Source organism: Tachypleus tridentatus, chromosome 1 (assembly GCF_004210375.1).
Source record: "Tachypleus tridentatus isolate NWPU-2018 chromosome 1, ASM421037v1, whole genome shotgun sequence".
In the NCBI taxonomy this organism is placed as follows: domain Eukaryota; kingdom Metazoa; phylum Arthropoda; class Merostomata; order Xiphosura; family Limulidae; genus Tachypleus; species Tachypleus tridentatus.
Window position 1 is genome coordinate 163,572,538 of NC_134825.1, and position 12,906 is coordinate 163,585,443.

General features: G+C 31.8%; 1 protein-coding gene across 21 annotated transcripts in view; it reads left to right on the forward strand.

The window, feature by feature from the left end:
- The window catches only part of LOC143229501 (microtubule-associated serine/threonine-protein kinase 2-like), a 104,208-nt gene extending 91,957 nt beyond the window's left edge, over positions 1 to 12,251 (forward strand). For 20 of the 21 annotated variants that reach the window (XM_076461932.1, XM_076461922.1, XM_076461984.1 and 17 more), the window contains 6 exons: positions 863 to 995; positions 2,495 to 2,565; positions 3,459 to 3,544; positions 4,755 to 4,929; positions 9,821 to 9,995; positions 12,181 to 12,251. In XM_076461932.1, the coding sequence (XP_076318047.1) occupies positions 863 to 995; positions 2,495 to 2,565; positions 3,459 to 3,544; positions 4,755 to 4,929; positions 9,821 to 9,847 (492 nt within the window). In that variant the 3' untranslated portion in view covers positions 9,848 to 9,995; positions 12,181 to 12,251. Of the gene's footprint in view, positions 1 to 862; positions 996 to 2,494; positions 2,566 to 3,458; positions 3,545 to 4,754; positions 4,930 to 9,820; positions 9,996 to 12,180 lie in introns of those variants that run through there. The other variant, XM_076462090.1, reaches the window with a different exon arrangement.
- The last annotated feature ends 655 nt before the right edge of the window (positions 12,252 to 12,906 follow it).

The following is a 12,906-nucleotide window of genomic DNA, read 5'->3' on the forward strand; positions in this document are numbered from 1 at the left end:
TTTACCCTGCATTTTTGATTTAGAGACAGTTCGTGGTAAAAAAGAGTTTGTACCAGATACAGATGCGTTTTAGAGACTCTAGGTGTTGTGGAAAGTACAAAATGAACAAACCTATTTTTATTCACATGAACACCGCCTTTCATTCCTACTTGCCAGTGTCTAAGTTGGACATAGCTTGAGTAAAAGTACTTTTCTAACTCATCTGATATTTTTGTACAATAGATTTATACATTTCACTGAAAGCTTTCCACATTTCATGTAGATTCACATAATAAAATTGGAATTATAGTGAATATCCCTTCTTGAATATGCAGCCAGTACAGTGGACCAAGCTCATACACATTGAATTAAATGACATAGACTGAAGGAAGTACAACAGTCCAAATGTTTATGTTTATACATCATAAGTGATCCTGTAAACAATTTAACTATTCCAGGGATACTAAGTACTTATTATACATTACAACTAAAACAACAAAACAGATATTCACATCAAATAAGTTTTGTTTTGGGAAAATAGTTCTTTTTTGTTCTGGGCAAGTTTAATTCAAATCTACAGAGAAAATAGTTTTGTAAGTTGAACATAAGTTCTTGAAAGATTCATTTCTTGTTTTGATCCAAGTGATTAAAAATTTTTTTTTACTTCATTTAGCATCATATATAAACATGTACACAAAGTGGAACTTTGATTACTATAACAATTGTAAGCTACAAAAAAGGAGTAATTCCAAAAATGCAAATGACCAACTGGGTAGACTACTTTTAGCAGTGAGTGTAGGAGAATGTATTAACTAGACTACATTTACAAGTAGGGAACTGATGTGAAAGTGATAGAAATGCCTTCTAATTGTCCTAAATGCAGGAGTTTGATCCAGAAGATTTTTATCGGCTACTTGAAGCTGCAGAAGGACAAGCCAAGGTCCTCCAAGGTGTAAACACAGATATTCCACAATACATAATCAGTAAGTTAGGACTGAACAGAGATCCTCTCTCAGGTAATTATCCTTCACTTCTGAAAAATTAATAAGGTTTAGTTCTTATACTGCTTATATTAAATTATGGTTATTTCCAAGTTAGAATTTTTACATTTGCATATTATTTCAACTGTCTTGATGTCCAATAAAAATCAATTGATGAATTTTTTTCCATGTTCTGTAATCGTAGAACTCTCTAGCCATGACATAGCAGATCATAGAATAGCTCTGAGATTTTTTTCAAATACAGATGTTTAGCTCATAGCTCTGTCATTTTTTGACTGATTTGATATCTAGTTTGAAGTTTTGGACTCAGGAGGTCAAACCTTTTTGATTGATGTATTTGACTATGCCAAAAGTCTGACAGATTAATTTACTCTAATTCTGCCTGAAAGAATTTCAGGTTATGTGGCTGTTGAAAATTCCCTCTTGTTTTTTAAGTAATGATATAATTTACATCACAAAAGGAAATAAGTCCTATAGAAAACTAGTTGTCAGTTGCTACATATTGACTGTCTCCTCAAGGAATAAGAAAAAGACGATACTTAATTATATAAAATATTTACTTGTATGTTTCTGATTTTACTTTATCTCTTTTTCCTTTTCAGCATATTAAGTCTTGACTCTTTTTCAGTACTGTGTATTAGTACATGAAACTTCCAAATTCTGTGAATTATGGGTCACGTAAGGTGCAGTGTTAAAGTGGATTGTTATGTTTGTCTGATAAAAATTTGCTTCTTATCAAGCCTGAGAGTTTTAAAGATTATTATTTTACAATTGCTATGTTTGTCCAATCACTCTGCACAGTATTTGTAGCCTGTTTCAGTATCCAGTGTTACCTTCATGTAAGTACACTGGGACCCCATATACCAGCTGCTACCACAAGATTCCTGTCAGCAATATAACAGATCCACAGTTTTTTTATTTTCATTGTACCTTTATCCAGTAAAGCTCCTTTACTTACTTACATTTAAGAGTTTTTATACCATGTACTTATAACATCCTTTAATCTTCATAGTTTCATTAGGCCTATTCACCCTTGTTTTTTTTTTAATTATTAAATGTTACCACTGTAGGGTTTTGTCCATAATCGTCTCTAGTGATAAGAATGGTATTAAAATGTCACCAGAAGGTTCTATCCCACAATATTTTTCCTGTGTTTGATTATTTACAGATGGAAAATTTAATCAAAAAATAAACAAAATGATTACTTATTGTGTATGTGGCAGTGAACTGCCAGCCAAAATTAAATTAAAAAGCAAATTAATCAAACCTGTCAGTAATTACCACAGTTTGGTTTAAAGCTTATTATTCTTACCACATTTATCAACTTTTCAACACTACTTGTATTATAAAAGTGGTGTTTTTTACTAGGTTTTTGTCTATTAGATTTTTTCTGTTGGTATACTTAACAATATATATATATATATATATATGATATAAATTTTTACTAAATAAAAAAAAAATCTTTACCAGACATACAAACTGAATGACATTCTTTGATATAATGTTTTTTCTAGATTTCTCAGTTGATGAAGCTATAGGAGAGCATCATGAAATGAATTCTCTTGAGTCTAACTTTTCTTTAGAGGTAAGAACATAACAGCATTATTTTTGTCCTTACAATGATTGTATACTGTTAGAAACCAATATAAAACTATTTTACACCTTATTGCAAAACTTTGTGCTGATCTTTTCAAGTTTTCCAGTTCATATTAAATCTTTATTGTACTCTATGTAAATATTTCTAGATATACAGACATACTATTTTAATTTATTTGTTTGTTCAATAAAGCTCCAGTTCCTTGTCTATTTCTCCCATCACACCAAGCATTCTTATCCTTTCAGCCACGGGGGTGTTATAATATGATGGTCAGTTCCACTATTCACTGGTAAAAGAGTAGCCTAAGATTTGGTGATGGCTGGTGATAACTAGCTGCCTTCTCTCTAGTCTTACACTACTAAATTAGGGAAGGCTAGTGCAGTTATCCCTCATGTAGCTGTGCGTGAAATTGAGAAACTAAAACAAAATCCTTGTGTATTTATGTAAATAGTTGACACACATAGAAATGTAGTTATGAATTTTATTTGTAAAATAATATAGAAGTCTGTCTTATTATGGAATAAAAGTATTTTTTAAAACAACATCCTGGAAAAAAAATTTCTGTTTTGTTTGGCAAGGATGTTTTGAGCCAGTAATTCACCTGTATGATGTCTTGAATGACCTCATGACTGAAATTTGTCTGTTGAAGTTAAGATTTAACTTATGCAAGTTTTTCATCCTGAATTTTGAAACATCCATCATCTGTCTTTGAGAGAATTCATTTATTTCCTTTTTTAGATTTTTAAATTAAACAGTGTACCCAGAATCTTAACTTTTGTGTTCAATGTCTTATTTAAAAGGGTAAATTGTTGTTTTATGGAATTACTTATTTTTGGTCTCTACGTTTTTGATCTCTTTTCTCCCAACTTACTGTTTTTAAGACAACTTCTAGTTCAAATAACAAGGCCAAACCTCCCTCGGAAGAAGATTTTGAAATGATAAAACTAATTAGCAATGGAGCTTATGGGTGAGTTTCCAATTAATAATTAGGATTACTAATTGTTTAACTGTATCCCTGTTTCAAATACTTAACTATCAGTTTTTGTTTTTTCATTATATGAATCAGTGGGTGGATAGATAGAAATTTATGTATTCTTAATGATTTATGCCTAAAAATCTGTTACTGTTTATTGAACATCTATGGTTCACAGATAATTTAGTTTATCCTAAAATTCTTCTTTGTAATGTTATTCAGGACAGTCACTAATACATTTCTGAGATAAAAAGTTAATTTATCAGTAGTGACATACCAGTGTTCCCCTTTATTTTTATTTGAAGATATAAAAGTTGTAAAACCAATGTAAAATTTGTTGCAGCTGTTACTAGAACATATTAATTTCACTTCTAGTGATAAAAAGTATGCTTACGTATTTGATAGGACATTTGAAATTTCTTCATATCATCATATTGTTTTTTTAGTATTTCACAGCTATTTGCAAAATATATATATGTATGTAATCATATTCATGTACAGATCTGCAGATAAATTTTACCTGTACTGTTTTTGTGTATTTTCAAATATTGAGTATAAATAATTTTAGAATATCTAATCTTTTGTAGCAATATGTAATTAATAAATAAGTAATTTAATATGATGTGAGAAATATTTTTAATCAATACATATGTAAATATTTAGTGATTGTTAATTTATTAAGCAAGCTTTTATTTCAAATATACTAGACAAAAAGTGCTTTTTTTATGTATACATAGGCCTGACATGGCCAAGCGTGTTAAGGCGTGCGACTCATAATCTGAGGGTTGCAGGTTCCCATCCCTGTCACGCCAAACATGCTTGCCCTTTCAGCCGTGGGGGTGTTATAATGTGTCGGTCAATTCTACTATTCATTGGTAAAAGAGTAGCCCAAGAGTTGACGGTTGGTGGTGATGACTAGCTGCCTTTCCTCTAGTCTTACACTACTAAATTAGGGACTGCTAGCACAGATAGCCCTCGAGTAGCTTTGTGCGAAATTAAGAAAAAAAAATCTATGTATACACATTTGTAATTGAAACAAGTTTCAATTCGTTACTTTAGTCAGTATTATCGAAAAAACGTATGATAATTTTTTTTGCATGTAAAAGTTACTTACACATACTTTATATATGAATATATATGTATATATTCAAAGTATTGGCCATCATATGAAATATCATGTCATGTTTCTACCTTTTTTTTTCAGTGCTGTGTATCTAGTTAGGCATAAGACAAGTAGACAGAGATTTGCTATGAAGAAGATAAACAAACAGAATCTTGTGCTTAGAAACCAGAGGGAGCAAGTATATGCTGAAAGAGATATCATGACTTTTACAAATAATCCATTTGTGGTTTGCATGTTCTGTACTTTTGAAACAAAGGTGATTACCACTCTCCAGTTTATATTTATTTTCCAATATAGTGCTTTCTAAATCACACAACATTGAAATAATAGAATAATAATAATAAATGTGTGTGCATCACATTGAACAATTGCAAACTGTTTAACTTTGTTTTGAAAATGAACATGAGTAACAAATGGGAAATAAAACATGTAAGTCATGGTGGTATGTGCAAGCAATCACTTGGTAGATCATGTATAGCTGAAGGCTATACTGTGTTATTATGGTTTGTTAAGTTCACCATGTATGCATTCATTGTCTCCTATCTGGAAAATATATAGGATGATGTGCTCAGTTTTTTGCTTGAACTAATACCTTATGGAGGTCTAATCATACACTTCACATTACATTATCACTAGATTGACATTTTAACATGGTACAAGCAATATCAGCCAATTATATTCAGCTTACCTCTTATACCTAATGGTAATATTTTGTAGAGATATTTAACACTTTTTCCAGCATAACACTTATTGGCTTTATAGTGTTCTCAAATACTCAGATTTCTCTTCAGGAGTCATAGGATAAAAATAAAAAGAGGTTTCCGTAGGAAATGTATCACCACACAAGAATCTGAAAGAAGCTGTAAACAATATAGAACACAGTGAAACAGCCTTTATTTCAATCAAAGCCAAAGATAAGCATATCTTCAGGGCAACAAACTGTATAATTTATGGTATTTCAAATATAGTTGCAGTAATGCATATCAATCAAATCAGTATCTGTTAAGATCTGTTCCAGAGTAGAAAAAATCTAGCAGTATATATGAAAAATAATTGTCCCATTATTCTCAAGGATCAGACACTACTCATGTGATTAATGGCCACTCTCCATACAAATAGTGGATGTTATATTCTTCATATATCATTTGACCTGTAAATGGAAAAAAACTTTATACAAGCTGGACTTTCCATTCCCTGCATGGGTGTCCAAATTACTTGAAATAGGTATTTTAAAACAGAAAGAAATTACTCTTAAGAAAATTTATTTTAAAAATTCAGTTCTCATTTTAATTTTTGTCTAAGTCTTTGATTTTCAAAACAAAAATCACAAATTAAATTAAAGCTTCTTGCCATACCACATTGAAAAATTATAGTGATGAGCTTACAGTTATAATCTTTGTCCTCTCTCTTTTTTTCCCTTCAGTTTCTTCAAAATTTTTGCTTCAAACTTTACTTTTCTTTCTTTCTGTGACTGCTTTATCCTCCCATCTGCTTTTCTTACCTATCCCCTGCTGGTACAGTGGTAAGTCTATGGATTAACAGTGCTAACATCATGAGCATGATTACCCCCGGTGGATTCGACAGGTAACTCGATGTGGCTTTGCTATAAGAAAACACACACACTTTTCTAACTCTATCAGCTTTTTACTGCTCTTTTGTTCTGTGATTCATTTCTTCTCCTTTTGCTATTATTACAGCCTTTGAACTTTTTTTCTAAAGAGATTCTGATGTTGCTTTTTACAGCATTTTAAAGGTTAAACATACATATTGCCTTTCTCCTAAATGGTCATTAATCAAATGAGATCTTAAAGTCAGTTACATTGAATTTTATATCAGTTATTTCCTAAAGAAGTGACCAATTTTTTTATATCAGCTTCTTGCACAGTTTCCTGCTAGGGAAGTGACCAATGTTTTATATCAGCTCCATGCACAGTTCCCTGCTAGAAAAGTGACCAATGTTTTATATCAGCTCCATGCACAGTTCCCTGCTAGAAAAGTGACCAATGTTTTATATCAGCTCCATGCACAGTTCCCTGCTAGAAAAGTGACCAATGTTTTATATCAGCTCCATGCACAGTTCTCTGCTAGAAAAGTGACCAATGTTTTATATCAGCTCCATGCACAGTTCCCTGCTAGAAAAGTGACCAATGTTTTATATCAGCTCCATGCAAAGTTCCCTGCTAGAAAAGTGACTAGCATAATTACATACAGAGCATTAGTTCATCAGCTACTCGTGTTTATTATGTTTGTTACAGTTACACCTTTAAAAATAGCACAACATTAGTTGGCTACATTCTATTTCAAATGAAAGTTTTTAATGGCCAAAGTCTCTTTTATTCCCAAAACAAAGTAATTTTTGATATTACAATAATTTTATACTTCATGGTCATTAACAGAATACCACCGAAATTTAAAACACTAACCAGCAATTCTGCCAAATACCAAATTACTCCAAGACTGCAGCAAAGTACCTTCTACCAATCTTTTTAAAACCAAGAGCAATGATACATGTAGATGAAGTTGGAATGATTTGTCTTCCCCATTTTGTGTTTAAGCATAAATAATAATTCCTTATTCGAATGATAGATATTAATATAAACCTTAAAAACTGAGGATAAAAACTAGACTACACTTGCTGATAGACACTGCACAGTAAAATATTGACTCATTTCTTTTTTCTATACATATTTACTAGTAACTTTATATTGTATTATATAAAGAGTCCTTTTTGGTATGTTTTATACCTACACTTTAGGGGTGGAAGCTCTATGGATGTGCATTCCTTGACTGTGATTATATTTTAAACATTAAACATAAACCTGAAAACACCACAGTAAAGTGAGCCTCACATTGAAAAAGAGAAATATATTTGATCATCACCTAGAAAAATCGTTCTGTTACAATAAAGTTTCATGAACTTTCAAGATTCTTTTACAGTAGAATTTCCTACCATTTAAAGGAAAGGAATGGGAAGGGGTGTTACAATATTATAGGAAAATATAGAAATAGGTTACATGTTGTTTGGAAAAATCAAATGTGTGCTTTTTGCTGGGATCTTGGTGGGAATACTGACCCCTTCATGTTACTTCTTGGTACTGTAAGAGTCACCATGCCAAGTTTGGTAGCAATTGGTCAAATCTTGTGCTGGGTGTTAGTAGACAAACAAACATACAATTTTACTTTTATGAGTATATATTAGATGGGGTCCAACAACCATTATAACTTTCCTCGTGTCAGCCTGTATCACTATGTCATGTTGTAAGGATTTGGTAGTTTTCTGAAATTAGATATGAAATTATATACCCCTTGTTATCACATATTAAAATTTGGTGCTGATTGATCAAGAAATGTGGAAGTGTACAAGGAACAGACACACACACACACATATTGATGTTTATGTAGATTAGATGGGGGTTCCAACCCCCAATGACCTTCCTCATGTTATCCTGTATCACTATATCAAGTTGAACTGATTTGGTAGTTTGTTGAAAATAAGATGGGGGTCCACCACCACCCCCTGGAAATTTTGGCCATTCCATGTTACTTCTGGGGTCTGTAGGAGTCACCATGCCAAGTTTAGTGGAGATCAGTCAAATGATATGAATTAGTGGGCAAATGTACAATTTTGCTTTTGTGTATATAGGAGATTTCAGGTTTTCTATTTGGACTGTCTTCCTGGTTTTAGCTTTGTTAGCATGCTTTAACTTGGGTATTTTCAAAATTGAAATGTACTGCAATTAAACCATGTGGGTTATTATAACTGTAGTCAAGGGTTTGAATAGGACAAAATTTGATGATATTGCATCAGTGTGTTTCCATGACAACCAAGAAAATTTCAGCCAGTTATTATAATTTTTATGTGCCAGCTGTACCAGGTATGAATCGTGAGTATACCCAATTCAATTATTTTACTTATCATCATTTCTACCAGCCTAACCTCAAGTCTAATTTAATTATTATACACCAAAATTTATCAGTGTGACAGATGGACAGACAGAGTTTTGACCCCTTTATGTTCCTTCTGGATACCCTAGGAATCACCACCCTGAGCTTGGTGGAGATTTGTCAAATTGGATGTTAGGGGTTAGTGGACAAAATACAATAAATTTCACTTATAGATAAACAGGTAAAATTATAGAAACCTTATAATCCAAATGCTTTAAAACAGCTTTTTGAAAGTGCTCAAGTCACAAGTTTTGTATTGTTTTATATTAAGAAATTTTGGACATATGTGTTTTTTTGCAACATTGAGTTTATTTTTATATAGTATGTTCCACTTTACAGGAGCAAGAAAAAGTGCATATGATACCCTTGTTGAATGAACCAATTCAGTTGGTATCTGGGGCAAAAGGAACATAGTGGCTTTCTTAATTAAGCAACATTTCTGTAATACATTTTTGTACACAGTAGGTGAAGAAACATTGAAAAATGTTATAGTAAATAAGGGGCAAGAAGCAGTCACATAATTATCGTGAATGATTTGTGAAAAATTAAGGCAACATTTTGTGTAATTATTGTGAAAAAATAGTTAAGTGTTTTTTAATTATTTTGAAAAATGTAGTTAAAAGTCATGCAGTAATTAGTTTTTGCAACATTTTAAAAGAAAAATTAATATGAGAGTTTATATTATTCAAATGTTTTGTCTTCCTTGTTTTAGTTACTACATTTCTAGATAAGCCCATAGTGGTCGTTTTGTAATAACTTTAAAGGTCATGTTTGATGTAATTTTTACACATTAAATACTTAGTTGTATCGTATCCTAACTCTTAGTTTTATTTTATATTTTCAAGTAGTGAAACGTATTTATCAAAATGTGCTTAAGTTTATTTTCCTAATAGATTTTAGTGATACGATTGTACATTGTATTTAAGAATGCTTATGAAACAAAGTGTTGTTATTGGTTTTATATTCTCTAAAACATTGCTTAAAAAGTTGGGATGACTCTTGACAGAAGTATTTATATTTAAATAATTCTCGGTCCTACACCAGATGTAATCAAATGATATTTTAACTTAAATTTTTGCGTCATGACCTAGTGTGCGTGTCTTTAAAAAATTTTGAATAAATTTAATATATTGAATAATTAAATGATTTTATTTCAAGCATCTGTGATTTTTTTCTGACATAGAATTTTTGTTCCTATGTAGAAACATTTGTGTATGGTTATGGAGTAATGAGAAGGTGGAGACTGTGCTACATTACTGAAAAAACATGGGACCATTACCTGTTGATATGGCGAGATTTTTTTTATTTTGAAACTGTGTTGGCTGTAGAGTACTTGCATAGCTATGGAGTTGTTCACAGAGACCTGAAACCAGACAAGTGAGTATGTTTTCTCTTAATATGATTGTCTAACTGTAAGCTAAATGTTTAAATTATTAGAAAATATGAGTAATAACTGGTTTAAGTTTGAATGTACATTAACTTCTAGCTTATCTCTCCTCTGAAAGTCAGATTGTTAAGAGTGAACTTACCAATACCTGAAACCTAAGCTGTGTGTTCAGAAGATATTAAGATATTAGCATAAACATTTGTAACATAGAAATGCATTATGATTAACAACATTTATAATTTCATTTTATTTTTGACTGTTATAGAAGAGGAGTTCTATTAATAGTAAACTTGGGAATGTTACGTTTGACTATTTTTGCTCAAACAGTTTTAAACTATGTTGGGGTCATTTTCAACGTGCAAAATAAGGTTTCAGGTGTAAGTAGAAAAGTTTATTTTGTGGTAGTACCTGAATATTTTTCACAGATTTTAAAATTTAAAGCTAACACATTACTTCATGGATAACACAAATAAATTTAGAAGTGAGAACTCCTTTTCTTGTTGTTTTTTTCTTCTTTGGAGAGGTTAATTTTCTATTCTCTTTAAATTTCTTTTATATTTTTGTGTTTGTCATTGTAGTGCTTGTACAAAAGTATTGAAACAATATAACAGTTGCTGTTAATTGGTGGTTATATGAAAGTTTTCTCTGTATACATGCAACTTACATACACTGCTGGCCAAAATCTTAAGGCCAATGAACATGAAGAAAAATATACATTTTGTATTGTTTGACTTAACCACTTATTTGAGTAGAGCTTCAAAGATGACAATAAGAAAGGAAAATAAACTTTTTTACATTTAATAGAGAAAATGTGTACACTATGAAATTAGCCTTAATACTAGCTGGTCAAAAGTTTAAGACCATACCAAAAAGAAGTCCTAAACAGGGTAGGAAATGCCCAACAAGAGGTCTTAGTAGTGAGTTGCACTTCAGTCAATAAGGATGCTTTCTCCAACATGCCAATGTAGCTAGATGCTGTTTGATGCCCCTATATAACCTGAAGCCCCATTGTTCCATGGAAGGAGAAAGCACCCCAGATCATGATGAAACATCCTCCACTGTGTGCGTGTAGAAAATGTCTTCGGTAGGATATCCTTATCGTGCCAGTAATGTTGGAAGCCATCAGGACCATCCAGGTTAAATTTTCTCTCATCAGAGAACAACACCATCTTCCACTTTTCTGTGTCTCATGTTTGGTGCTTCTCAGCAAAGTCTAACCGAGCTGTTTCATGGTGTGGAAGGAAGCGTGGCCTTTGAAGACGTTTACAGTTTTTAAAGCCTTTCTCTCATAGATGCTGTCTTATTGTTCTTGAGCTGCATTCTGCATCCGTAAGGGCCTTAACCTGATTCGACGATCAGCTTCTGTCTTTCCGGACAACCTGTCGAATCTTCCTGCTCAACGTCGGCAAAATTTTCTTGGATGTACCACTTGAAATTCTCATTTTGTATTCCTCAGGGTCTTTTAAGAAATTTGCAACAGCAGTTTTACTATGCCCAATCACACCAGCGATGGCGCACATTGAGAGAGACCTTGCTTTTGCAGCTCGACAATTCTGCAACGTTCAAATTCCGTCAACATTTTAGCCTTTGCCATGTTTTTACTCAATGTAACACAGGAGATGTCAGTGGTTGATGTTGACAACGCTAATGCTTGAACACAAATGACTAAATTTTGTTACGTGTTTACCAATTAACGCTTCATTTCAGTATGGTCTTAAACTTTTGACCAGCTAGTATTTCGGCTAATTTTATAGTGTTCACATTTTCCCTATTAAATGCTAAAAAACGTTTTTTATTTTTATTTTCCCTTTTCTTATTGCCATCTTTTGAAGCTCTACTCAAATGAGTGGTTGAGTCTAACAATGCAAAATGCATAGATTTTCTTTATGTTCATTGGCCTTAAGATTTTGGCCATCAATGTATATCTTTCTATGTTTGTTTCTTAAATTAAAACGTATCTGAGAATTAATTTCAAGTCAACCAGCATGAATAAATTTATTATATTATAATAATAATTTGTTTAGAAGTGTTTTAATTCAGAAAATTATAAATAGTTCATCTAATCATCTGTGTCATAATTGGATCCAGTTAGAATATAGCAGGAACTATCCAGCATTTTGCTTTTTAGCTATATTTTCTAATATATGTGAGTAAAATATATGTTGTTTTTTTCAGTCTCCTTATTACAGCAATGGGACACATTAAACTGACAGATTTTGGATTATCAAAGATTGGCTTAATGAACTGTAAGTACCTTAAGATTTGTGAAATTTAAACTATAATAAAAACTTATTGGGAAAGTAATTAGAGTCTGTTTACACTGTATGTCTCTGCATTTTTTTTTTTTATTTATTATTATTATTATTAAGACACACGTGGAATTGGTGTTCAAACAAATGGTTGAGTGACACCAAACACTGGTCTTCATATTCACCATAAACAAATATTCATGATACTTCTACTTTACTGCTGTATATGTTGGTAGACATTTTGATAATCTGCATATAAGTAAATACATCTTTTATGGAGGAGGAGTGGCATTACTTTATGGAGGTAGTAGGTTCCAAAAAGAATTAATATGGACTGATACCAGTTTGGAAGTATTCATACATTTGTTTCCAAGTTTTCATTAATTTTTGTGCAACAAATTAACATGGTTAACAATAGGACATTGTGTCTTCAGTGCATGTTAACACTGTTACAATAGGATGTTATTTCTTTAATGCATGTTAACACTGTTATGATAGAACATTATTTTTTAGTGCCTGTTAACACTGTTACAATAGAACATTATTTCCTTAGTGCCTGTTAACACTGCTACAATAGGACTATTTCTTTAGTGCCTGTTAACACTGTTAAATGGGACATTATTTCTTTGGTGCCTGTTAACACTGTTACAAA